General features: G+C 30.0%; 1 protein-coding gene and 1 long non-coding RNA gene across 6 annotated transcripts in view; one reads left to right on the top strand and one right to left on the bottom strand.

Moving 5' to 3' along the window:
* Nucleotides 1-26,659, bottom strand: part of LOC147803964 (uncharacterized) — a 323,077-nt gene that overhangs the window by 267,876 nt on the left and 28,542 nt on the right. The window lies entirely within an intron of this gene.
* LOC107451281 (adenosylhomocysteinase-like 1) overlaps nucleotides 1-26,659 on the top strand; it is a 249,994-nt gene that overhangs the window by 11,758 nt on the left and 211,577 nt on the right. Inside the window, exon 1 of one of the 5 annotated variants that reach the window (XM_087151583.1) lies at nucleotides 10,875-11,047. The exons of 3 other annotated variants lie outside the window; for them this stretch is intronic. In XM_087151583.1, the coding sequence (XP_087007709.1) occupies nucleotides 10,970-11,047 (78 nt within the window). In that variant the 5' untranslated portion in view covers nucleotides 10,875-10,969. Of the gene's footprint in view, nucleotides 1-10,874; nucleotides 11,048-20,417; nucleotides 21,480-26,659 lie in introns of those variants that run through there. One more of the 5 variants, XM_087151581.1, reaches the window with a different exon arrangement.

Genomic DNA, 26,659 nt, shown 5'->3' on the forward strand with positions numbered 1-26,659 from the left:
TGTAAAATATGATCATTTATAAGAATACATTAGTCTTGTAATAGTGTATTTAAATTACATGTAATCATAATTACATGTAATCATGATTACATGTAATCATGTATTATGATTGCTTGTAATCACGATTACAAGTAATCGTGATTACTGTCTTCACTTGTAATCACGATTACAAGTAATTGATTATAGTAATTGATTACTGTAATTGAGTATTGTAATCATGATTGCAGTTGTAATCAAAATTTGTAATCATGATAACAAGTAATTGATTACTGTAATTGAGTATTGTAATCATGATTGCAGTTGTAATCAAAATTTGTAATCATGATAACAAGTAATTGATTACTGTAATTGGCAAATGTAATTGATTACATTTTTGTTCTACTCTGATGTGATCAAAAATGTTGATTACTTGTAATCGTAATTACAAGTAATTAAATTACAAGTACTACGTAATTACATTACGTAGCTGTAATTATCTGTAATCAATGACAGTTGTAATCAATTACTGTAATCGACGGCCAACTCCGATTGGAAGTAAATGTATGCCTAATTATTTTTATTAAAAATTATATACTTTCTTAATAAGCAGTCTTCAGAAAGCATATATTTTTTAATAAAATTATTTTTTCTATTAATTAAGAATTTGTTATAATTATTAGTTAAAGTAATCAAGTAATTCAGTTAAAAATTAATCTTGTTTTTCTTTTGTTAAGCAAAAATAATTGCTGCTTTCAGACGTTTATTCCTGGCCATTTGCCAGAAAGTATTTTGTAAAACTAAGAAGTCGACAAATTTTTACTTTATCTAAATACAAGAAACTGCTTAGTGCGAATATGATAACTGAAACAACTTATTATGAAGGTCGTTCTGGTTTTGTCTACAATTTGTATTAAAAGTTTTACTGCTGTTAAGTAAAAACCCGCTGGATCCTTTTCTTTTTGATCTCACAAAAGACTAAGTTTGAGTCTAACTTAAAATTAAAAAAATTATAAGACCAAATTATCAAACAAGAAATATATTTAAATATTGCTCTCTATTTTCAATTTAAAAATCTATTTAAAAAGAAAATTAGCATATAAACATAATTTATGTTGCATAATAATTACGCCAATTAACTTAGAAAATTTTTTTAAAAAAGGCAGAAATTTCTTTAAAAAATAATATTTTTTTTAAAATTTGAATAAATTGGTCTCCTATTGCTAATTTTGCTATTTGCTATTGCTATTGGTTTCCTATAGCTCGAATTTTTAAATATTTACTAAATTTATTTATTTCATAAGTTCTCTTTTGAGTCTTTATAATGTAAGAAATTATCGACAAAATTAATCCTCATTCTGTAAATTGGTGTTTCAGGTGATTAATTCTTACGTATATATAGGGGTCTTTAAATCCAGCTTGACGCATGTGAAAGAAAATTGCAGCTGCCTCCCTAATTATTTAGTTATTTATTTTTTAAATTAAAAAAAATATGATTCGTTTTTTAACTTAACATTTGGGACTCTTCACAAATGAGATGACTCAGGTTCAAATCCCTGCGTTGGCTGGTCGAGACTACATTTAAAGTCCACAGTGCGGACATAAAGTATCCCTAGTAATACACGGATCATGAGTTAGAATCCCCTTGCCGTCGGACTAACCGTGGGAGGTTTTCATGTTTTTCCTCTCCATGTAACGCCTTTGCGAGTTAGTTCCGTCAAAAAGTCTTCCACGAAGGCAGTTTGTTTTAATGCTTGATTTATGAGTTTACTTTTCTTCTCGGTTGGGTTCAAAATTCTGAACTTTTGAACTTTTAAATGACCGGAAGGGCATGTACGAATTTATATGAATGAAAATTTTGTAAATCCTGTTTCGATCTATCGAAAATTCACAATCGCTGTTTTATTTTTTAGTTACGCGGTTTTATTTTTCTTGTTATGTGTTTTTTATATTTCTTAATTACTAATTTTTATTAACTAATGTTACTAATGTATTTTTTTTTAGAATTTTTTTTTTTAATGTAACTAATGTTTTACGTTAAAAAAGAGACAGACAAATGTTTGAATGGTGAATATGCGTTTTTTCTATAAAATAAAAACTGGTAGAGATTGTTACTTTTTTCCTCTTTGACCCCTTCCAATAGTTCATTTAAAATTAACCATTGATTTAACATTGAGCTTTTAGTTTTTTGCAACATAGAGCTATGTAGCGGTGTTATTTATCAGCCGATCTGAGTAGTAAATAAATGTTTTTCATGGGTTTTTGCTACATAATTTTTAATTTTCTTTCAGCTGTGTTGTCTTTGAAAGGCCTTTGCACAATTTACATTTCAGTTTATCAAAATTTTTTATTTTTCTGTTCACGTTAATCTTCACATAAACATCGATTTTTTTCAATGATTTCAAAATAAATAAATGAAAATTAATTATATGAGTTTTAGAATTTTAACTATGTCTTTTTATCGGGGTAGTTATGTTTAGATTTCAGATAAATTTTGGTTCGATGTTACATTTCAGTTTATCAAAATTTTTTATTTTTCTTTTCGCGTTAATCTTCACATAAACATCGATTTTTTTCAATGATTTCAAAATAAATAAATGAAAATTAATTATATGAGTTTTAGAATTTTAACTATGTCTTTTTATCGGGGTAGTTATGTTTAGATTTCAGATAAATTTTGGTTCGATGTTACATTTCAGTTTATCAAAATTTTTTATTTTTCTTTTCGCGTTAATCTTCACATAAACATCGATTTTTTTCAATGATTTCAAAATAAATAAATGAAAATTAATTATATGAGTTTTAGAATTTTAACTATGTCTTTTTATAGGGGTAGTTATGTTTAGATTTCAGATAAATTTTGGTTCGATGTTACATTTCAGTTTATCAAAATTTTTTATTTTTCTGTTCGCGTTAATCTTCACATAAACATCGATTTTTTTCAATGATTTCAAAATAAATAAATGAAAATTAATTATATGAGTTTTAGAATTTTAACTATGTCTTTTTATCGGGGTAGTTATGTTTAGATTTCAGATAAATTTTGGTTCGATGTTACATTTCAGTTTATCAAAATTTTTTATTTTTCTGTTCGCGTTAATCTTCACATAAACATCGATTTTTTTCAATGATTTCAAAATAAATAAATGAAAATTAATTATATGAGTTTTAGAATTTTAACTATGTCTTTTTATCGGGGTAGTTATGTTTAGATTTCAGATAAATTTTGGTTCGATGTTACATTTCAGTTTATCAAAATTTTTTATTTTTCTGTTCGCGTTAATCTTCACATAAACATCGATTTTTTTCAATGATTTCAAAATAAATAAATGAAAATTAATAATGTGAATTTTAGAATTTTAACTATGTCTTTTTATCGAGGTGGTTATGTTTAGATTTCAGATAAATTTTGGTTCTATGTTACATTTCAGTTTATCAAAATTTTTTATTTTTCTGTTCGCGTTAATCTTCACATAAACATCGATTTTTTCAATGATTTAAAAATAAATAAATGAAAATTAATAATATGAATTTTAGAATTTTAACTATGTCTTTTTATCGGGGTAGTTATGTTAAGATTTCAGATAAATTTTGGTTCTATGCTACGCATATTAAAAGTGTATTTGTTCTTTTTGGTAACTAACTATTCTTTTGGAAAAGTTATTAATAAGTTATTATTACTTTTCTAGTTCCATTTGCCTGACCACTATTTTCCATTAGTGTTTGTTTCTTTATCGTAGTTCTATTTATGGCATAAATATCGAATATAGAATAAGCACAAATGGCAACAAATTATCATATCTTAAAGGAAAGAAATGTGTACACGAATTCGGTATTTAGTTTGTGAAGTAGTAGTGTTATATTAAATAGAATTTCTATTGGGAAACCGTGTAATGATTTAGAGAAATGTTTCAAGGTTTATTTGGTTTTCCTATTTTCGGGATTGTAACCATGGGCAACTGAATATTGATCACTTTGAAGTACTGGATGGGGTGTTTTCTTTTCCTTCTAAGTGATTCTCATTCCGTACCTTCTTAAACATTTTAAAAATACTAAAAATTTATTATTTCATTGGGATTTTTGATAGCTTTTAGTTAGTTGCAATGACGTCATTCATTTTAAGTATGTGATTGGTTGGGAACACTAGGATTCTGCTTTACCTTATGTATCAAATTAACTTTGTCTGCACTTTGCAGGGGTCTGTTTAGAAGAAATTTGGGTCCGTTAACGGACCCTTCACAGAATGATTTTACTTTTAATCGGACCCTTCACAAATTTGTTTATTTTCGTTATTGTTTTGTAATCGAATAAACCCTTCCCAAGGGGAAAAAAAATAAAGATGGATGTAAACGAATTAAGTTTTGTCTTCGGCAGACGCTTCTTCCTATATTCGTCCGAAATGAATATTCTGCGTTTAGCAGTATAGGGTATATACCAAATATCAGTATGTTGCATCTCTAATTTAGAAGCAGCAATTGTTGTTTATTTTTGAAAATTTAATTTTTTTTAATTATAGTTTTACAGTGTTGAGCATAATCTTGTATCTATTTACAATTTAAAAACTCCTTGAAGAAATTTTTTGCAATAACAGGTCCCTATTTGCACAAATTCATAAAAGCAGGACCCTGGTTGAAAGAATGTGACTTAACGTTTATTTTATATTCACATATTACGAGTAATTTTTTCACAATTTTTCAAAAACGGACCTTTAGCAAAATGTCTGGACAGACCCCTTCTTTGTGATGCTTCTATCTATTAAACTAATCGAAAAACTCAAATCATCATCATGCTTAATTTGCTTTTTTATTCATATGCTTCCTTTTATGTCAGTGCTGTTCTCTCAAATTTTTCGTCTTCTTACGTTTAAGTAAATAAAAATAAAGCATTGCTATGACGTCATTCATTTGAAGCACGTGATTAGCTAGAGCCACGAGGTTACTTCTTTACCTTATCAATTAAATTAACAAAGCTTTAACTGTGTGATGGTAAAAACTATCAAATTTGTCAAAAAATTCAGGGTGTCTAGCGGTCACGAAAATTTTCGAATAAATAACGGATGTTTTCTTTCGTTCGCAATTCAGCAAATAACTGACAATTAAGCATTTTCTCCTACTTACAGGCACTTAGCATTTTTTTCTGCAAATAATTATGTTAATTCTTTATTTGAGGATACTTTTCAGTTAGACGGGTGCAAGGAAATTCACCTATATTTTTAAAAAAAATTATTTTTATTTTAGTTAATTTTTATGAGTTTAAAAATAAATGAAATAAAAATTAAGAAAAAAAGTTGGCTGCAACTTTTTGCTTTCACCCGGTTAACCAAAAAGTACCGGTTTTATCGATTCGCCGGACTCAAGCAAAAAGTAGTTTAAAAAAGAAAAGACCAGCCAATTTTTTTTTAAATTTTCTTTTTTAAACACTGAACAACGTGGACGTTTATAAAAAGTAACAAAAAAAAGGTAAAGCAAAATGAATTTTTTTGCTCTAGACCAGAGGTTTCCGACTTACATGCGGCCGTGGGCCGCAATTAAAAACACCAGTCAACTGGCGGGCCGCAACTTTATCAAAATTTTATGTAGAGCTGTTTTACGTTTGAAGGAACATTAAATATTACTGTCAGATTTTTATCAAGTTGTACAAAACGAAAGTATTGAATTACAAATCAAAATACGAAGTAGATTTTTACCTGAGAAATAAATTTTTTTGCACCGTTGGTATGTTAAATTTCACAGAAACGAAGAAATTAGGCTTTTTTTTTAGCGAAAGAAAAATATTTTAAACCCATCAAGATTTTTTACAAAAATTGTCCGCAAAAAAATGAAACTAATATATTTTAGTTCGCGGGCCACAAAAAAAGGGTTCGCGGGCCGTCAGTTGGTAACCACTGCTCTAGACAAACCGAAAAGGTACCGATTTGAATATTCATCGTTCTAAGGTTATTTATCGGCTGTCTAGTACTTTCTTCTCCGAAAATACCTAAATATTGCTACTAATATATTTAAAAATTTACAACGTGACTAAATCCAACTTCATCAGAAGAAACGCAACTGAACAACATTATGATAACGATCATTTTAAATGTAATTAATAATATAAAATTTGTTCTAAAAACTTACAAAAAGTGACATACATAAACGTTCGACAAAAAATGTCATTATCTCACTTGATTCGGACTTAATCGGGTCCGAATTATAGGAATTTCACAAAATGATAATCAATTTTAACTTCATGATTCGAATTATTTAAAAATTAAAATGATTAATAATAATAGAAATTGTTTACCAGTAAATTATTTATCTCGCATTTAACGGTATTTTTTAAAATTCTTTTTCTTTTTTTATAATTATTTAGTATTTGCATTATTATTTTTATTATGAAGAATTTTCTCCATCGATCCGTAATAGGGACATATATTTTCTCTTCGGGGGATGATTTAGTAGCATTTTCCATTTTTTTTTGTTGTTGTTTAATTTAAACACAAATTTTTTTAATTGTAAATTTAATTAGTGAAAACCTGTAATCTTAGAAGGGGTTGTGCTCCGGCTTTTGTATATTTTCAATTCTAATGCTAGAGTATATAAATAGACGTTATTTTTTTTCTTTTTATCGATGCACGCCCAAATGGCAACAGTCTTGCCCGCCCAAACGGTTTTAGCGTCATTCTCTACGACAAAGAGCTTAACTATCATTTAGATCACTGTTTCCCAAAGTGTGGTACGCGTACCCCCAGGGGTGCGGGAACAGTTTAGCAGAGGTATGCGTTCTTATTCGAAATATCTTGCAACAAACAAAAATTTCAAAAATTTTTATTTGAAAACAAAGCTAGCCATGAAAATTTACGATTACTTATTTTTCTGTTGGCTATTTTTTGCAGAGTTAACAATTAATAATTAGTGGTGTCAACAACCAGTTGTGATTTTTAACTTTTGTGCAATTTTTTTATAGTAGAAAATACATTCATTCTTTTGTTGGTGGTACACAGCGTGACGACAAATTTAGAAAGGGTACACAAAGTCATAAGTTTGGGAAACACTGAGTTAGATTGATGACTTGATGAGTTTATTGTTTTCTTTTATTGTTTTAAATTGGATTTTGAAGTTCTTCATAATAATTTTGTAGTTTGTTTTATAATATTTCTATGAAATGTTTAGATGTCGAAGATATTGTTTTTTTAATGAAGACAAAAATACGTTTTGCAAAGTAAATTACGATTTATTTTAAATATTTTAATTTCTCACAATTTATTTCTTGGATTTATTTCAATGTTGATAAAAATTCATCTTTTTATGAATGCCATGTACCGTTACTCCTTTTAAAATAAAGAACTTTTTACTAATTAAACTAATTTGTGTTATGAATTGATGTATTATTACAGTAATTTATAAGTTGTATGACATTAGAAAGGAAATTTATGAAACTTTATAAACATTTAGTTTGTTACACAGAAGATTAGAAATTAAGATGCAGGGTTTGCCTATATTTTAACATTCGCAAATAATCTTGATCTTGAATTGTTTCTGGATCTCTCTTATTTCTTCATTCTAAAAGTTTTACTGTCTGCAATTCTGCCCAACTTTTGCATTATTTCTCATAAGTAGTTGCTATTTTTGACCTTAGTTTCAAAATACAGCTTATAATACTGATGACCTTTTTATGATGTTACTCATCTATGATTTAAATCACTACCTTTATGAGATTCACGCGCGGCACCTATTTTTACACTCAGTTATAACTAAAGCTTTGTAGTTTTTCATTGATTAGAAACCGCACTGCTTTGGAAAAGCTCCAGACAAATTAATGAGTGAAAGTGAGCCAAAACAAAGGAAAGAAGTAATGTCGTCGGGTTAATGCTGCACCACCTTGAAGTAAAAGTATGTCATTGCTGCTGTATAACCTTGCTAGCAAAATGATGATTTGTTCTATTCTGTTCAATCCCTATTTCAGTTCGTCTGCTGAGATGTGGGTAAAAAGGCAACGAGTTTCAAGGTCTTTTTTGTCGTCTGCGAAAAAGCGGAAGTATTCCTTTGTCGCAAAATCGGTCCTTGACTTGAGAAACGTTGTTCGAAATCACTTACTTCAACTTCGACTAACATATAGTTGGTGATTTTTTTTTAAATGGAAATTTATAATGTTGGGGATTTTTGAGCGAAAAGATTAATTTTGAGTTTGTTTCATTTGATTAAATTTTTTCTACGTGTTTAATATGCTCGCAAATTCTGTGCTTAACTGTTTAGGAAAAAAAACTTCAAGGAATTTTAAATTTTTTTCGCTTTTTTGATCGTAATTTAATTGTTGATAGAAAGTCAATCAAATTAAGTATGCTTATTCCTATTATTTATTAACAGTAAATTTGAGTTCATAATTGGCCTTATCTGTAACTATATATGATTAGTTGAACGAAAAAGTAAGTTTTACAAACATGCAGAAAGTTTATGAAATTCTTTAGATTTCTATTAAATATAACAGGTGGGCAGAAAAGTTCGTAGGCTGCCACATAGATGGCGCTACTATTTTTAAATCCATAGGATTTCTAGTTAGTTCTAACCTTCGAAAGACGCGTGTATAAATCGAACTATTAATTTGTGAGATATAGTATTTTTAGTGAAGCAACTTTTGTTAGATTAAATACAATGGATAAAAAGGAATTTCGTGTGTTAATAAAGCATTGCTATTTAGCGAAAGAAATACTGCTGAAGCCAAGACTTGGCTTGATAAACATTATTCGGACTCTGCACCAGGAAAATCAACAGTTGAGAAGTGATTTGGAAAGTTTAAAGGAGGCGAAATGAGCACCGACGATGATGCACGCAGTGGGCGCCCCAAAGAGGCTGTTACCGACGAAAACATCAAAAAAGTCCTCAAAATAATTTTAGATAACCGTAAAGTGAAGTTGATAGAGATATCTGAGACTCTAAAGTTATCGAACAAGGAACGATATGTCCAAGGAACATGTTGGACATATCGTGAATGAATATTTGGGTATGCGAAAGCTCTATGCAAAGTGAGTGCCGCGCGAGCTCACAATCGACCAAAAACAACAATGAATTGATGATTCTGAGCTGTGTTTGAAACTGTTTAATCGTAATAAACCCGAATTTATGCGTCGATATGTGACAATGGATGAAACATGCCTCCATCATTTCACACCAGAGTCCAATCGACATTCAGCTGAGTGGACTTCACGAGATGAACCAACTCCAAACCGTGGAAAGACGCAACAGTTGACAAAGTTATGGCATCAGTATTTTGGGATGCGCATGGTATAATATTCATCGACTATCTTGAAAAGGGAAAAACCATCAACAGCGACTATTACATAGCGTTATTGGAGCGTTTGAAGGACGAAATCGCTGATAAACGACCCCGTTTGAAGAAGAAGAAAGTGCTGTTTCATCAAGACAATGCACCGTGTCACAAGTCAATGAAAACGGTGGCAAAATTATATGAATTGGGCTTCGAATTGCTTCCGCATCCACCGTATTCTTCAGATCTGGCCCCCAGCGACTTTTTCCTGTTCTCAGACCTCAAGAGAATGCTCGCGGGAAAGAAATTTAGAGCCGATGAAAAAGTAATCGCTGAAACTAAGGCCTATTTTGAGGCGAAAGGCAAATCGTACTATAAAAATGGTATCAAAAAACTACATGACCGCTATAACCGTTGTATCGAACTTGAAGGAAACTATATTGAATAATAAAATCAAATCTTATGAAAAAAAATTTTTTTTTTCTATGTTAGCCTACGAACTTTTCAGCCCAACTGTTATATCGATATTCCTTTTTCTGTTTGTTGAAATACCAGAAACGATTAAAATTTGTTGTTCAAAACTAAATACCCTTTTGTTTTTAATTATTATTACTTAGATACATGTTTAAATTTATTTTTAATCTTATTACTTTACATAATCAACTAACAATTTACTTTTGTCACTTGTGACCACATGATTCATTTTGACCCCAGAAAACAGTTTAAAAAACAATTTTAAATGTATAAATTATTATTATTATTTTTTTTTTGTTGTTGTTGTAACATTTAAAACATAAATTTATGAAAGGAAACTTAACAATTTTCATGAAACATATTATTACAATAAAAAAATCAAGCTAGCATTTCAGTTTTGGTACTTATATCACTTGCTTCACTACATTAACATTTAAAAAAAAGTTAAATGCTTAGAATAAAAAGAAAAAGGCCTAACACTATGTTACTCAAAACTGTACTTATATGCAAATAACAAAAATTGTTTTACCTTTTTCTTCCTGGCATCAAACTGTAGTAAAAAAATATAATTTAAATATTATTATATGGCAAAATAAAGAGGATTTTATGCCAACAGATAAAAACAAATGTTCAATGTCGTCAATTGTAAATAAAGAAAAATCTTTTAACTAATGGACTATTTTTAGAAGTGCTCTGAAAATCGATGAGTATTAAAGAGCTAATAAATCAGAATTATAAATAACTAAAATTCTTACATGAAATATTTTTGTGTGTTTACGTTTCTAGGTATATTTCATCGGGGAAATTTGTTTTTATTACAATGTTGTTGGTGTTTTATTAGTACATTAAAACTTATGTACAGTTGTACTAGTACGCGGCATTCATTCGATTATACCAGTAACTGAAATGTGTAATAATTCGTTTGCGTTGCCATTTACGTAACACAAAATATAAATACGTCATATATACCATCTTGAAAACGTGTATAAACATAGACCTCCCGTCTGATAGAACAGTTCTGTCGTATGCAGCTGTTACCATTAAACGACAAATGCGCTTGCTTATTTCTCTTTCATTCTTTTATATCTTCCATTCGGAACTTTTACAACTAAATGATTTTGTGATATAGACATTTTTATTGGCATAATCGGTTGTCGAATTTTTACTCTGGCGTTGTGTTAGTCTTCATTCTGTTTATCTAGCAAATACTCAGACAATAATCGTTTTCTTTAATCGTTTAAGACAATAATCGTTTTCTTTAATTGTTAAATCGGATATGTTTCGTGCACCAATATTACCGCTGGGCGGTGGACGACCACCTTGTATATTGGAAAATGTTGAAGGATTTGGCCAGGTAAATATTTGCGATTGTTCAATTATTGCAATTTTAAACGGTATTGTACGATTCTCACGTTGTATGTTCACATGATTCTTTCGTGTTTATTTAGGAAATAAACGTCATTGGATGTTAAGTAATATTTGCTTTTAGCTGTCTATTTTTAGCTTCGTGAAGGATGTTGTTTTTCGAAAGTGAATTATAGAGCTTCCTGTGTAAACTAAGTAGTAATTACGGAGGGAGACGATAGTATATTTTAAAAATGTTCAAGGGCTTTTTACTGCCTTTTAGTTTCTATGTTGTAATAGGTGGATGCATTGTTAAAAATCAGTTATAAATTTTACGTACTTTGTTATTGTTATTAATTTTGCCATTTTGGTTTGATTTGGATTGATGGCTTTTTGTTAATGGTTTTATTTCTTTTTTTCTCTCGTTATTATGTTATTGAATTAATGAGAAAACTCAGAAAATAATGTGAATATTAAATTACTAGGAATATTAAATCTTATTTTCATCGAAATTTTTATTCGGAATTTATTTTTTGTGGGACTTTTTATCATTTATTTATTTAATTCTTTTTAGCTAATGTCAACAAGTTCACTGAAAAACTAAATGCTGTTGAGTGCTTCTATAAATAGATATGTATATTTGGTGATTCTCTGTACTAACTTGTACGTTCGTTGAGAATATTTTTTCTTAGTGGTAGCAACATCTTTATTTTAACGTTTAAATCTTAATTTTAAAAGTTAAACTTTTAACTTTTTTATCTGCCACAACAAATCCATGATACAAATTTATAATAATATATATTAGACAATTATGCTTTTCAGTGTAGGTGAAATTGCCCAATTAAAAAAAAGTATTTTATACCTTAATTATTATTATACTATCCTTTTGTGAAATTTTCCCCAATTATCGCACAAGTTATCAAACATGTATATACTAATAGTTAGGGACATAGGCACATTGTAAGAAAATACTGATGCGTATTTAGCACCGAAAAAGTATTAAAGAAAGTAAAGATACTACTCGATATTTATAGTGTAACAGTACCTAATTTCGATATATATGTTTTCATATTGATAGTAATATACACCGAAAAGCCATTACATTATGACCACCCTCCATCTATAACAATGGGCTCGCCCAGGTTTTCATGGTTTCTCGCCCAGGAACAATGTTTTCACGGGGCACATTAGGACCCATAATCCTCATTGAACAATCCCTGACGTCTGTAAGCTACTTGAACATAGTTGCAGACCAGGTTCACCCATTCATGACAACAGTTTTTCCTGCGGGGTATGCTGTTTACCAACAGGATAATGCACCATGTCATAAGGGTCGAATCGTCATGGATTGGTTCGAGGAACATTCCAGTGACTTTCAAGGCATGTCTTGGCCCCCAAATTCACCTGACCTTAATCCAATAGAGCATTTGTGGTCCTACTTAGAAAACCAAATTCGTGCTGCCACGCTACCCCCTCGCAATGTGCGGGAATTGCAGGACCAGTTGGTGAGCGCTTGGTACCAGATACCTCAGACTACCTATCAGCACCTTGTGTAACCAATGCCACGGCGGGTGCTAGCAGTTTTGAGGCTAAAGGTGATCCTACAGGTTATTACCAGGGTGGTCATAATGTAATGGTTCTTAGGTGTATTAAAAGTAAAGATTAAGTTATTAAGTTAAGATAGTAAATACATTTTATTAATAGTAATATATTAATATCGATAATGATTTGTGTTTTAGTACGCCTAATTTACTAGTTTTAGTATTATGTATGGGAATGTTATTCGGAAAAGTTATTGTTCTTATGTAGCAACGTCTACTGAAATTGAATTTAGCTTATTATGGTTCAGATAAAGCTCAAATTCAATTATTTAATCATAATAATTTACGTTGCCATTACATTTAAGCTAGTGGGGTAAAAGCAAAATGAAATAGTTCAATTATTATGGTTAATAGTTTTTAATAGTTAAATTATTTTGCGCCGTATACGGCGTATGGCTGCGTACTGCGTCTGCACCAGAAATTCGAGCTTTAAGCTGCAGTTGGCACTGCAGTGACACAACGAACTTTTTCAAATCGGTTGCTTCAAGTACAGCTCTGAGCGAGACACTCAGTAGCTTGCATTACAAATCTGTTGCTTCAAGTACAGCTCTGAGCGAGACACTCTGTAGCTTGCATTACAAATCGGCTGTTTCAAGTACAGCTCTGAGTGAGACACTCTGTAGCTTGCATTACAACTCGGTTGCTTCAAGTACAGCTCTGAGCGAGACACTCTGTAGCTTTCATTACAAATCGGTTGCTTCAAGTACAGCTCTGAGCGAGACACTCTGTAGCTTGCATTACAAATCGGTTGCTTCAAGTACAGCTCTGAGCGAGACACTCTGTAGCTTGCATTACAAATCGGTTGCTTCAAGTACAGCTCTGAGCGAGACACTCTGTAGCTTGCATTACAAATCGGTTGCTTCAAGTACAGCTCTGAGCGAGACACTCTGTAGCTTGCATTACAAATCGGTTGCTTCAAGTACAGCTCTGAGCGAGACACTCTGTAGCTTGCATTACAAATCGGTTGCTTCAAGTACAGCTCTGAGCGAGACACTCTGTAGCTTGCATTACAAATCGGTTGCTTCAAGTACAGCTCTGAGCGAGACACTCTGTAGCTTGCATTACAAATCGGTTGCTTCAAGTACAGCTCTGAGCGAGACACTCTGTAGCTTGCATTACAAATCGGTTGCTTCAAGTACAGCTCTGAGCGAGACACTCTGTAGCTTGCATTACAAATCGGTTGCTTCAAGTACAGCTCTGAGCGAGACACTCTGTAGCTTGCATTCCACTGACTCCAAACCACTGCCGTTTACGACGTGAGTGGTGTTGAGTTAGAACTCACTGGAGACAAAGTGGAGATCTATTGTGTTTTCTGATGAAAGTCGGTTATGCCTTTGGTGCCAGTGGTAACCGTATATTAGTTAGAAGGAGGCCAGATGAGCCCCGGCTACCGACCTGCCCCTGACCTAGATACACTGGATCTACACCTGGAGTTATTGTCTGGGGAGCAATTTCTTATGACAACAGGAACACTCTCGTGGTTATTCCACACACCTCGACTGCAAATTTGTGTGCCAACCTGGTGATTCATCCTGTTTTATTTCCATTCATGAGCAGCATTCAAAGTGGTATTTTCCACCGCTCGCCCTCATACTGCTGTTGTAACACAACATGCACTGCAGAATGTCAACATATTTGCCTTGGCCTGCTAGATCACCAGATGTTACACCAATGGAGTTCGTTTGGGACATAATTGGACGACAACTTCAGCGTCATCCATAACCAGCATTAACTATCACCATATCGGGTGCAGCAGGCATGGAACTCCATCCCACAAAGGGATATACGGTATCTGTACGACACAGTTTGCATGCTTGCATTCAAAATTCTAGTGGTTACTCTGGTTATTTATGTACCAGTATTTGAAATGGTTCTTCTCACAGGTTACAAGTTAATTGCATCAAGGTCACAGGTTAATTGCATTAACCCCTTACTTCTCGCTCGCGTGAAAATGATTGGAGTGAATTTTCGCCCATTATTTCTCGCTCCCGTGATATTGACCGACAGGAGTGATCAGTAGTAACGCGCCAATAAGAATACAACTAATTCATTTCTTTTGCCCGGAAAACATTTTATTTCCCATTTTACACAAGATGGCAGTACCAGGATATTTTTAAGGTAATTGTAGATAGTTAGTTTATTTTAAACTAGATGTCTGCACTAATCAAATAAGTAATACAAAAGCGAAAAAAATAGGCGCTTTTATGACCGTTTTCTTGAAAATTAACCTATCGTTAAGGGGTTAACCTGTGACCTTGAAACTTTAATCAATTATATTACTCAGGCAGACACATTACCGAAATTTCATTGCTCTGTAATAATTTCTTCACGGTGTTGGGATTTTTTCCCTCCATCAGTATATATATATATATATATATATATATATATATATATATATATATATATATATATATATATATATATATATATATATATATATATATATATATATATATATATATATATATACACACATACAGGGGGTGGACAAAATAATGGAAACACTTCTGTACTAATACATTTTTTCATATTTCCTTAGAAATACTTATTTTGGAATTATTTAAAGCAATATCTCCATAAATTTTAAGCTAGTTTTACGAAATTTTGTGCAATTATTGCATATTGTGCAATTATTGCAACCAAATAATTGTTGCAAGTTAAAAATTAATTGCTACATCTTTTGTCATAGGGTGTTCAAAAACACTATTTTCTGTTCATTTATAGTCAGTCCTTCGAACCTCTGAAAGTTTTAAACCTTATTGCTAAATTTTAAAGATCGCAGGAATTAAACAACTCTTAAGTTAAAAAATAATTCTCTTGAGTGTTTCTTGAGAAATTTTTAAAAAGAAGTTTTAATGTTTCCATTATTTTGTCGAACCCCTGTATAATATATGCCCAAAATAGAATGCTTTTCGAATAGAAAACGATTGTTGGATTATATCTTATGATGGAGATCGTCTTTCTTGTTTATTTTTAACTATATATCAAATATATATATTTTTTAATACGCAATAGAAGGCTTTTTTTTTCCATTTTCCATGGCCAAAATAGAATGTTTTTCGAATAGAAAACGATTGTTGGATTATATCTTATGATGGAGATCGTCTTTCTTGTTTATTTTTAACAAAATATCAAATATATATATTTTTTAATACACAATAGAAGGCTTTTTTTTTCATTTTCCATGGCCAAAATAGAATGTTTTTCGAATAGAAAACGATTGTTGGATTATATCTTATGATGGAGATCGTCTTTCTTGTTTATTTTTAACAAAATATCAAATATATATATTTTATAATACGCAATAGAAGGCTTTTTTTTTCCATTTTCCATGGCCAAAATAGAATGTTTTTCGAATTGAAAACGATTGTTGGATTATATCTTATGATGGAGATCGTCTTTCTTGTTTATTTTTAACAAAATATCAAATATATATATTTTTTAATACGCAATAGAAGGCTTTTTTTTTTCTCCATTTTCCATGGCCAAAATATAATGTTTTTCGAATAGAAAACGATACTTGGATTATATCTTATGATGGAGATCGTCTTTCTTGTTTATTTTTAACAAAATATCAAATATATATATTTTTTAATACGCAATAGAAGGCTTTTTTTCCCACATTTTCCATGGCCAAAATAGAATGCTTTTCGAATAGAAAACGATTGCTGGATTATATCTTATGATGGAGATCGTCTTTCTTGTTTATTTTTAACAAAATATCAAATATATATATTTTTTAATACGCAATAGAAGGCTTTTTTTTTCTCCATTTTCCATGGCCAAAATATAATGTTTTTCGAATAGAAAACGATACTTGGATTATATCTTATGATGGAGATCGTCTTTCTTTTTTATTTTTAACAAAATATCAAATATATATATTTTTTAATACGCAATAGAAGGCTTTTTTTTCCCTCCATTTTCCATGGCCAAAATATAATGTTTTTCGGATAGAAAACGATACTTGGATTATATCTTATGATGGAGATCGTCTTTCTTGTTTATTTTTAACAAAATATCAAATATATATATTTTTTAATACGCAATAGAAGGCTTTTTTTTTCCATTTTGAAAAAATTAACTACTATTAGGAGAAAGCGATTGTCGGATTATTTCTTATTATGGTGATTGTATTTTAAACAAAACATCAGAACTATTAGTGTTTTGCACAAAATCGAATACTTTACGAATGACAAATAATCTTAGATTTGCTTAGTTTTTATATTTTCACACCGGATCATAAATATTGACTCTCTTTCAAATCTTGTTTACAAAACTTTTTTTTAGCATGTAGCGAGATAGGTGTTACTCTCGCTTTCAAGTGACGTAAAAGTTATCGGAAAACCAACGATATCTTTATTCCTTCCTGTCATACATATCTAAGATAAGCTCGTTTTTACTTAGAAATTTACGGGCGGAACTCTTTCATAATATATAGTTGACAAAATGCTGATTTATCTGCGTTAACTGCTGTATTTTTTGTGTGAATATTTCTTCTGCTGAAACAGCTTAAAAATGTTTTAGCAGAAGTTAAAAAAAAATCTGTTTAAAGATAATATTAGATTTTTGAACTCCTAATTTGACAGAAAACGATAATTAAGAAAATGAGTTGACAGCCAAAACATATCATGTTTGTCAATTATTCACGTTTCTCTTATGACAGCTCAGGTCTTTAAAGAATATTTTCTAATTTTTGATTATATCAGTTCAAACTATGATATCGCTTAGGGACTTAAAAGCAGAAAAATTTATGTTATGTTTATATATTTCAATAAAAAGAAATAAAGACTTTCTGATATTTGAAGTTTCTAGTTTTATGAAATTGACATGACGCTTGAAATTAAATTTATATTTTACATTTTAATGACTACCAGTTGTATTTAATATTTTTGTTTGGTAATAAATTTTGTTAGTTATAAAAGAAAGATTAAAACTATGTAGATTAAGACTATGAACATGTGCGGAAATTATTTATTAATGGAATGTGTATGCATATTGTAGATGCATTTTGTTGATCATGATATGGTTATTCAATCATAATTATTTAAACTTCATGAGTATTTCTGCATGTTCAGTGAAATCTTAAATTATATATTTCGAATGCTTAGAATATAAATGTTTGAAATTTCATGCTTGGGAATTGATTTTTTCGTTCATTTCAAAAGTTAAAAAAAAAGAAGATAAAAGTTTATAATTTTTTGTTTAAAAGTTTATAATTTTTTATTCAACACATAAAGAATTCAAACATTGAAAAATACAATAATACCTTGTGCTATAAAAAGATATGTGCAATTTCTTTCATGAATGTTTATTTAAAATTTAAAACAAATTACATAACATATGATGCGTTATATTTTACAAAGAAAAATTCCAGGAACTGTATCATCATGATCATCATCAATTTGCATTTGGAAGGCTGATTCATTAAATATTTAGGCTGGTATGAGAGCAATTTAAATAGTTATTTTCATAACCATTTATTTTATTAATACCTTCGGTATTAATCAAGCATTATTTTTTCAGTAAACAATATTCTTTTTCTTATATTTAGTGTATATAACTATGCATACAAAAAATATTTTTTAAAAAAATTCATTTTCTCCGGGCGAAATTGCGTCTTTTCTGAAAAAAAAAAAAACTTATTTCCGAGCAAAATTTGGTCTTTCCTGGCAAAATTCTTTTTTTACCCGGGCTTTTTCAAGTCTTGAATTTAGTCTATCTCGGCAAATAATACCTAGCTGCAAGACTGAGATTATGTAGAAAATATAAGACATCAGTTTTTATTTTGTATTAGCCTACAATTTAAAAAATAATTCAAAATTTGAAATTTTGAGTAATTGTTTGTATATCACATGATTAAAAACTTCATTTGCTTCAAAAATATATAAATAGGAAATAACAATCGACATGTTTCAAGCGCTCCAAAATAGACGCCCATTTTCAAGACTTGTCAGACGTGAATGAGAAGAAATAAAAGTGATTTAAAATATGAAATTTGACATTTCCCCCCATTTTTTGTTGGCAACTTTACGTTTTATATTTCAAATCACTTTTGTTTATTCTCTTTCATGTGTGGCAAGTCTTGAAAATGGGTTTCTGTTTTTGAGCACTCGAAACAAGTGGACTGTTATTTCTTATTTTTGAAGCCAATGAAGCTTTTAATTAAGTAATATCTTACAACTTCAGTTTTTTTTTGGGATTGGATTATTTATTTATTGCTTGTATAGTTTCCAAGAAATTAATAATATTTATAAAGTTGTAGTGCTAATGAAAAAGATCGCAACTTTGATGTTTCTTCTCGGAACTATTCAACTTTTGAATTTCAACTCAAAGAATTATTTAGATGAATTTAATGAAAAGGTTCTATAAAAGCAAGTTGAGCTACAATTTTTAACTTGGTCATTTTGCCCTATTGAATTTACTGATGAAAGAAATCATTCTTTAAAATTTTCCAATTTGTGTGTTTGCAGTCTGTTTTATTATGAAAAGAAGTTCTTGATCTATATACCTTTAAAATTTTAATAGACTCTCGGCCTCTTTATTTTTTAATAGTTTTTTTTCTACGTTTGTATTGTTTTATTCTGTTTAGAATGGTTTGAAATTAAATGTAATTTTATTGAACTTGTTTTTCAGTGTTTGAAAACGCCTGGTGTAAATGCGCAACTCAATCTTAATGGTTCAAGGGGGTGACCTTAAATATGCTAATTAATTATCTCAGATGATATTTTAAGTTACCAAATCAATCACAAAAACGTACTGTCTCTGAATAATCAGACTTTTTTTCCCCATCGGATTCGGAACCCTAAAATATAGAAGGTAGCCGCAATTTGGTAAATATGCTTTTGAAAGTTTGATCAGGAGAACGGACCACAGTTTGAACCCCTTACTGCTAATTTTGCGTAAATCACTATATCTCAAGAAATTTTTAAGTTAATTGAAAAATATTTGCACATAATCATTAAATTCGCTTATCCAAAGGTAATTCCAGGGAGGAAGCAAACTTTAGTAAATATTTATTATTTTATTTAATAATAGTCGAAGAAAATGTTGAATTGTAAGGTAAGCAATTTTTTACAGCATTTCAAGGAATGTAATTTTACATAGTGGAATACAAAATTTAAGCGAAATCGGTCGAATAGTTCCTGAGAAATCGAGTTTATTAAAGTCCTGTTTTTATAACTTAAAAGATCGTCTGCACTAATTACTTAGCATATTTGAGGTAACCCCTTCAAACCATTAGGATTGAGTCCTAAAACTTGAAGATCCGATCATTAGATCAAAAGTTATTCAGAGTTGCTCATTCATATTTTGCGCCCTGTATAATATATCATTGAGTTGAGTTTACTTTTAATGTCTATTTGTCATTATGATCAATTCTTAAAGTTATGATTTTTTTCTTCTTAAATAACTTAAATTAATTAAAGTTGTGAATAAAATAAAATTACATGTTGCTCTTAGTTTGAAGTGAGCTGAACAGTGTGAGACATTTGTTGATATCTAAAAAGGATATGTCAGTAAATATTACTAAAAAGTCTCCAGAATTAATTAACCTCTTCAGAACTGTCGTCAATGCGTACGCAATATTAGCTGTTATTTACTGGCTTCACTAATATCCAATTAACTTCTATATCTAATCGAAGAACAACGGTTTGATTTAACTGCAACCTTGACTTCATTTCCCCTTTTGACTTAGTTTACTTCTCTTCTCTTCATATTATGTCATATTTTTTTGATTAAATGAATTGTTTTTATGACGTTTATGTTACGGTATCTTTGCATTTCTTAGCGGCGGTTCATGGCAGGCTATCTTTTTCAAATTTGTTTTAGACTTGTCATCATTTTTCTTTTCTTCCGCCAAACGTTTTAACACTTCGCACCGACAATCCTTTGAAAGCGTTCCAAGTTACTTACTTTTGTGTTTATTTTCTTGTAGACTTTTCTTTTATTCTTTTTTTACTTGTGGGCGACGAAAACTACTCCAGATAGCTGAGGTTCATATTCAGTTTTTACCCCGTTCAGAAACTAACTGTTATCAGATATTGTTCGATGAAATTTTTTTTCCATCAAAAAATATAGTTAGATCTTTATGGACACTGTCAGGATTTGACTTCCATTTTGGTTATATTTAGACTTGATTTATTTTATCTGGACTCGATTTTTTTTTATATATATTCTGGACTTGATATACAATTCGGATTTAGTGAGTTTGGATATAATCTGGACTTATATAAAATTTGGACTTGATTTCTGGAATTTACTTTTTGCATATAATCTGATCTCGGTAGTTTAAAGTATTGTATTGCTTTTATATATATTAGTTTTTATTATATTAGTTATATATATTAGTTTATATATATTGACTTTTTTGTGGACGTAAAAAAGGCGCTTTTTTTTTGCATTTTTCATTTTTCGCCGACGTTTTTATCAACTGAAAATTATTTTAATTTTATTTATACTTGTTGGTTTAAAGAAGCAAAAACATTTCAAGATATAGAATTTACTCTGAGATTTATGCATTGATAAAGCCTTTGAGTTATATTTTTGACTCATTTATCTTGGTTTCTGTAATTAGTCTTGTATTTTTTCGAGATACAAGATTTGAGGTTTTATCTTTTGGACATATTTACAACGGTGTTTACCAAAAAAATAATGGAAAATAATTATCAAATGACTGCCTTGAAAAATTTTATGACTAAAAAGTCTGGTTATCACCAAGTGCCCATCCAGGATTTAGGATCTCCAATTCAAATCATTCTTACTGCACCAGAAGACCCGCCAAGTCTTCCGGTTGGCGAATTGGATTTTAGTATGCCATTGTCATCCACAGAGACTGAACAAGTAAGTTTTCTCTGCATATTTTCTTCTGTGACAAATAGCCTAATTAAAAATCTAGCTTAATTAAATAATCTCGAAAATTATAAATATATACATTGTGATATTCCGTATATGTTACTATTAACGAGATATATCGCAACATTATATATGTGATGTTATCTATGTAATGTTATGTATGCATATAACTTTATATGATCAGACTTTATAAACAATTAAAAAAGGCGTTTGTTTTCCCGTCATATTAACACATTGCTGACCGGTCACGAGTTAACTCGTGTTTTCGTGGCTAAACGTTGGTGACCGGTCACGAGTTAACTCGTGTCTTCGTTAGCAGTGATCTCGTGGTGACTATTTTAAAAAAGTGGGCGTAATTTTCCTTGCTTTTCAAGTTTTACTATTTAATTCTATACCATAATTTATTATAACTTTACGAAATCTGATATATTTGCAAAACTTGTGGTGTACCATTACTCGTACGTGATTGCTAACTTTTTATCATACGGGATTAAAAATTTTTAAAGTTTATTGAAGTGATACTTCTTATGCGACTTCCAACAAGGTTGCGTTAAACGTTTGACGCTACATTTTTATTGGCCAGGAAATCACGTGGTAGGATCCAGTTTTCCCTCATTCATTTCCATATTGTTTTCGTTCTCACTAGCATAAAAATAATAAAAGTCATAAAAGTATTGTTTTTCTATAAATATTTCAGTTTGATTTGATACACATATAATTTAATAGCGTAGTATTTTTTATTTTCAAACTTAGTGGATAACAATTGTGAAAAATGAGTGAAAACAATCCCACGGACAATGTGACGGATTTAAGGTTATGCCAAGGTACGTCTCTTGTGAATATCAATTGATCGTTAGGTTTTCTCTTTTCTAATTGCATTTATATTTCACCAAATGCAGCCATGAGGGATATTGAATTACTTATTTCAAAATCTTTATTGCCACTATCCACTGCAGGTTCACAAGCTCCGGCAGACGTTACTGGTGAAGAAATTGATTATTGTGAGCGGCCTGTGATCCTTGCAGAAGATTTTAATGTGAATTTCTCGTTACCTGAAACATTATTAACCTTCCTTAAAGACAAATTTGGATTGGAAATGATAAATGGTAGGAATGATCCAACAACCAAAGGGGGAACTACCGTTGATGCAGTTTTTGCAAAAAATATTGAAAAAATAGAACTCAAACATTTCGTATCTTACTTTAGTTATCATAATCCCATTGTAAATGTTATAGATTTGAATATTTCTCCACTCGAAAATGATAATTAAAAGATGCGATCAATTGTGAATTGTAAGCAATGTTAATAAAGTTTGTCTTAAAGAAACAACATGATTCCACTAAAAATCAATTTCTACCCCTTCTTATTTTCATTTCCACATTACGAAATTTCACTTCTTCCGCGCGAAGGGACTCCACGCACTATTTTTTTTTAAATATTGTTTTACTTCCACATCCGCTTTCAAAACAATACCCGGGCACATGGGGTAATTTTCAGAAAAGTTGCCTGTCAGCAATGTGTTAATGATACCGTCTATCATTATGACTTACCTAGCAACAATTATACCTTGGCCTCAGTTGTGCTCAAAATTGACTCAATGTGTTTCCTATATGAACGTGCTCCAAGGGATCAATATTGGGATGTCTAGAGTTTTCAATATTGGTTCTATGGAAGTGTAGATATCGGCCTATATAGAGCCAATATATGGCTTATATTGGCTGAGTATTCGCATCTGGCTTATATTGGCTGAATAATGATTAGAAAATAACGGGTGAATTGGAAAATTCTATATAAGGCCCATATCGGAAAATATCGTCCCTTCGAACTCTTATTGAGCCGAGATTCGTGAACAATTGGACCAATGAGGTCCTAAGTTATTTCGCTGCTAGGGTCTTAACCTGCTCAAATTCCTTCTAATTATCCATAAAGTTCCTTTTATTCATACTTTAATCATTTATAATGCCTCTTTAGTCATTTATATGTATTAGCTTTTTAAAAGACTCTAGTTCTGATGCACTATGACTACATAGCTGGATATTTAAATACATTTATTTATATTATTGGCTAATTCTTATGTTTGCTAAATTTTTAACAAGTGACCTCAATCCGTAATGCAGTTATTTAGAAGAAAAAAAAGAGATGATGTAAGTTTCGTAAGAACTGAAGAGTGGCAACAGTTTCCCTTAATATGGTTTTTCGAAGATCTTCGTCAAGGAAAATAATTTAAAGAAAATAATAATAAAAAAAGCCATAGCTAAAGGGCCTCAAACTTGAACCAAAGCTATAATTTTAGATTATTTATACCATCTTTCAGGACTTAGAATGGACAAGTGACTGAAATATTTTCAAAATGATTAAACTTTTTTTTATAAGTTGCCAGTTAAAAAACATTTTCAAAATCAGCGCTATATTTTTAACAACCCATTCTGACTATTCTCTACCTATTCTAAATGTTTGCAAATTTTTATGAGTCCAGATAATTCAGCATTTGAGTAAACTTGTAAATATTAAAAAAATTAGACCATCATTTTAACGCTTTTAGTTTGCTAAAAAAAATGTGATTTTTCCCCCCCTTCCATATTGACGTTTTGCGCCATTTTCAGAATAAGCATAGAGGGCGCTAGGTTATAGGCTGAACTTGACCTCAGTCAAGAGTAACTGTTGCAAATTCACAACAGTTATAAAAATAGCATATTCGAAAAAAAAGAGCCTTCGATAAACAGATGGATGCTTCCTGTTTAATCATCTTATTCAGGGACACATTTTGTAACTTTTATTGTACGAGTTGTATTCTGTTACACATTCCTCCAAACAAGTTTTTTTTTGACGCGCTCTTCAAACTTTTTTCTAACGTTTTCATCATAATTATGAAGGGCTCCATCTTCCTTTTCGCTATCGCTCGGCTACTATCGAATATTTACTTCATGAACTTATTCAAAAGTCATAAGGACTAACATATTATTCTTTACCTTGTCAGACCTTACCTATTCAGTGAGTAGTTAGACTGGGCAGTTACAGTTACATAATGAATTGTTTTAATGCTCAATTACACCGAAATTGTAGATAGCATTATTGTAGATAGCATTATTGCATTATTATAGCATTATGATATTGTAGATAGCATTCATTATTAAGGAGAGGTATTTATTTTTTGTAAAAACGTTGTACTTAAATGTAAATATAAGTAGTCTATGAAAAGCCAAAGAATATTTAAGACTGTAAAAATGGTATTTGAGCGATTTTTAATTTTTTTTTTTTACTTGCATACAAGTATGCAGTGCAGAGTACCTCAAGAATCAAGAACTTAAAAGTTAATTTGGATCTATTATTGTTAAAATATTTACTTAAAAACGCAAAATTAAAGTAAGACACTATAATGAAATAAAAAAATTTACGTTCATACTTTCTCATTCTCACAAAATAGAAATATATTTTAATGTACATTTGTGTAATGATATAATACATTAACATTATGGTATCCTTATACGGCTTGGAGACATTGATATAATTAATATTTTTTTTAAACATAAATTACGTATGAATGGATATATCTTGCGATTCAATAATTTGCCTAAAGAGTCTTTATGAATGTGAATAATATCTGAAGGAATTTTTTAATATTTTTTTTAATTGCACAAATATGCAAAGTACATCAAAAACCAAGAACCGACTGTTAATTTGAATCTATTTTTATTGGGATATTTTTTTAAAAAAAATCGAAATTAAATTTAGATACTCTAATGAAAAAAATCAATTACTTTTGAAGACATTCTCGTTCTTATGAAACAAGAGCGATTACTTGGTACAGATTTGCTTAATGATTCACTAACATTATGGTATGATCATATGGTAATATATCATAACATCATATGGGCAAAAGTAAAATGTTTAATATTTAGCATGGCCTCTCACTTTCTGTTGAACATGGCCAGAATCAGTAAGTGGTATCTTCCGTTGTTTAGACCTTTTCCGAACTTCCTACCAGCCAAACGGAATACAGCATCTAAACAGGCACCAAAACTTACATTCTCTGAAGTCCAATGGATAGCTCTATATTTTGTGGTGCTTTTGACACAAATTCCGATTCTGAGCCCCGTGAATTAGATTATGTAAGTAAATAGTGTTTTTTTTTCCTTAAATTTTTTTTATGGAACACCGTTTTATTGAATATTCCTGATTCTAAGAACGTAAGATCTACTAAGATGATTTTCATACGACGAATAGTTTTCCTTATTTTTTTTCTACTTTTTGCAATTGTACCCAATTTTGTTCAAAATACACATTCATAAGAAAATAGTTTTATCTGTTTCTGAAGTTTTTGTTATCATAATTTAAGGTAAAGAACTTTTCTTTAGAATTTAATGAGATAATTAAGTTGAGTTAGTTGAAGTTGTTATAAACTTATTAACTTTTTTTTTTTAATCAAAGAATCTACATGCTTTTCAGCGAAGTTGGAATTACACTATGAGTTTTCAGTTTTATTGTATAGCTTAAATTTTTATTTTATTTTGTAAATTAAAAATTTTGATCGAATATTTACGAGATTATTACGAGATCGAATATTACGAATATTTTTTTAAGAATCTGATTTTAACTGATGTTTTTTCTTTGTCTAGAGATGAAAAGAATCTTTTTTTTAAATTTTTTTTATCTTTATGTAATTTAAAGTAAATACTCAAAATTCACAAACGTCTGGGTATTTATGAATTTATTGAAAATTTAATGGTTATTTATTAATTTTTAACTTCTACAAAATTACATATATTTAAGACACAAATGTAATAATCACATTGATAATTGTAAATATTTTTATTTACTTAGGAAAATATTCTTTCCATGCAATATATAATTATTAAAATCGTGATTTTTTTTTCTTTTTTGTGTGAGTGTGAAGGAAAGTTTCTAATTAGTTTAATGGTGACTTTATTATGTTTTTAATATTTTTTAGGTTTAGCATAATTGTTTTAATACCTTTTAAAAGTACTGTAAGTAAAAAACGTTACGTTTTTAAATATATCAATGATTAACCGTTTTCATACAAATTAAGTAGTTCAAGAGTAGATTGTGTTGGGATAATTTAAAAAAAAAAGACATGTAATAAACAATTTGTAGATAAATAATTACTTTATTTAAAATATCCCCTTAATTCTTTGACGCAGAATTTTTAT

This window comes from Parasteatoda tepidariorum, chromosome 9, assembly GCF_982258835.1.
Source record: "Parasteatoda tepidariorum strain Cologne lab strain chromosome 9, Ptep-v5.0, whole genome shotgun sequence".
Taxonomy (NCBI): Eukaryota; Metazoa; Arthropoda; class Arachnida; order Araneae; family Theridiidae; genus Parasteatoda; species Parasteatoda tepidariorum.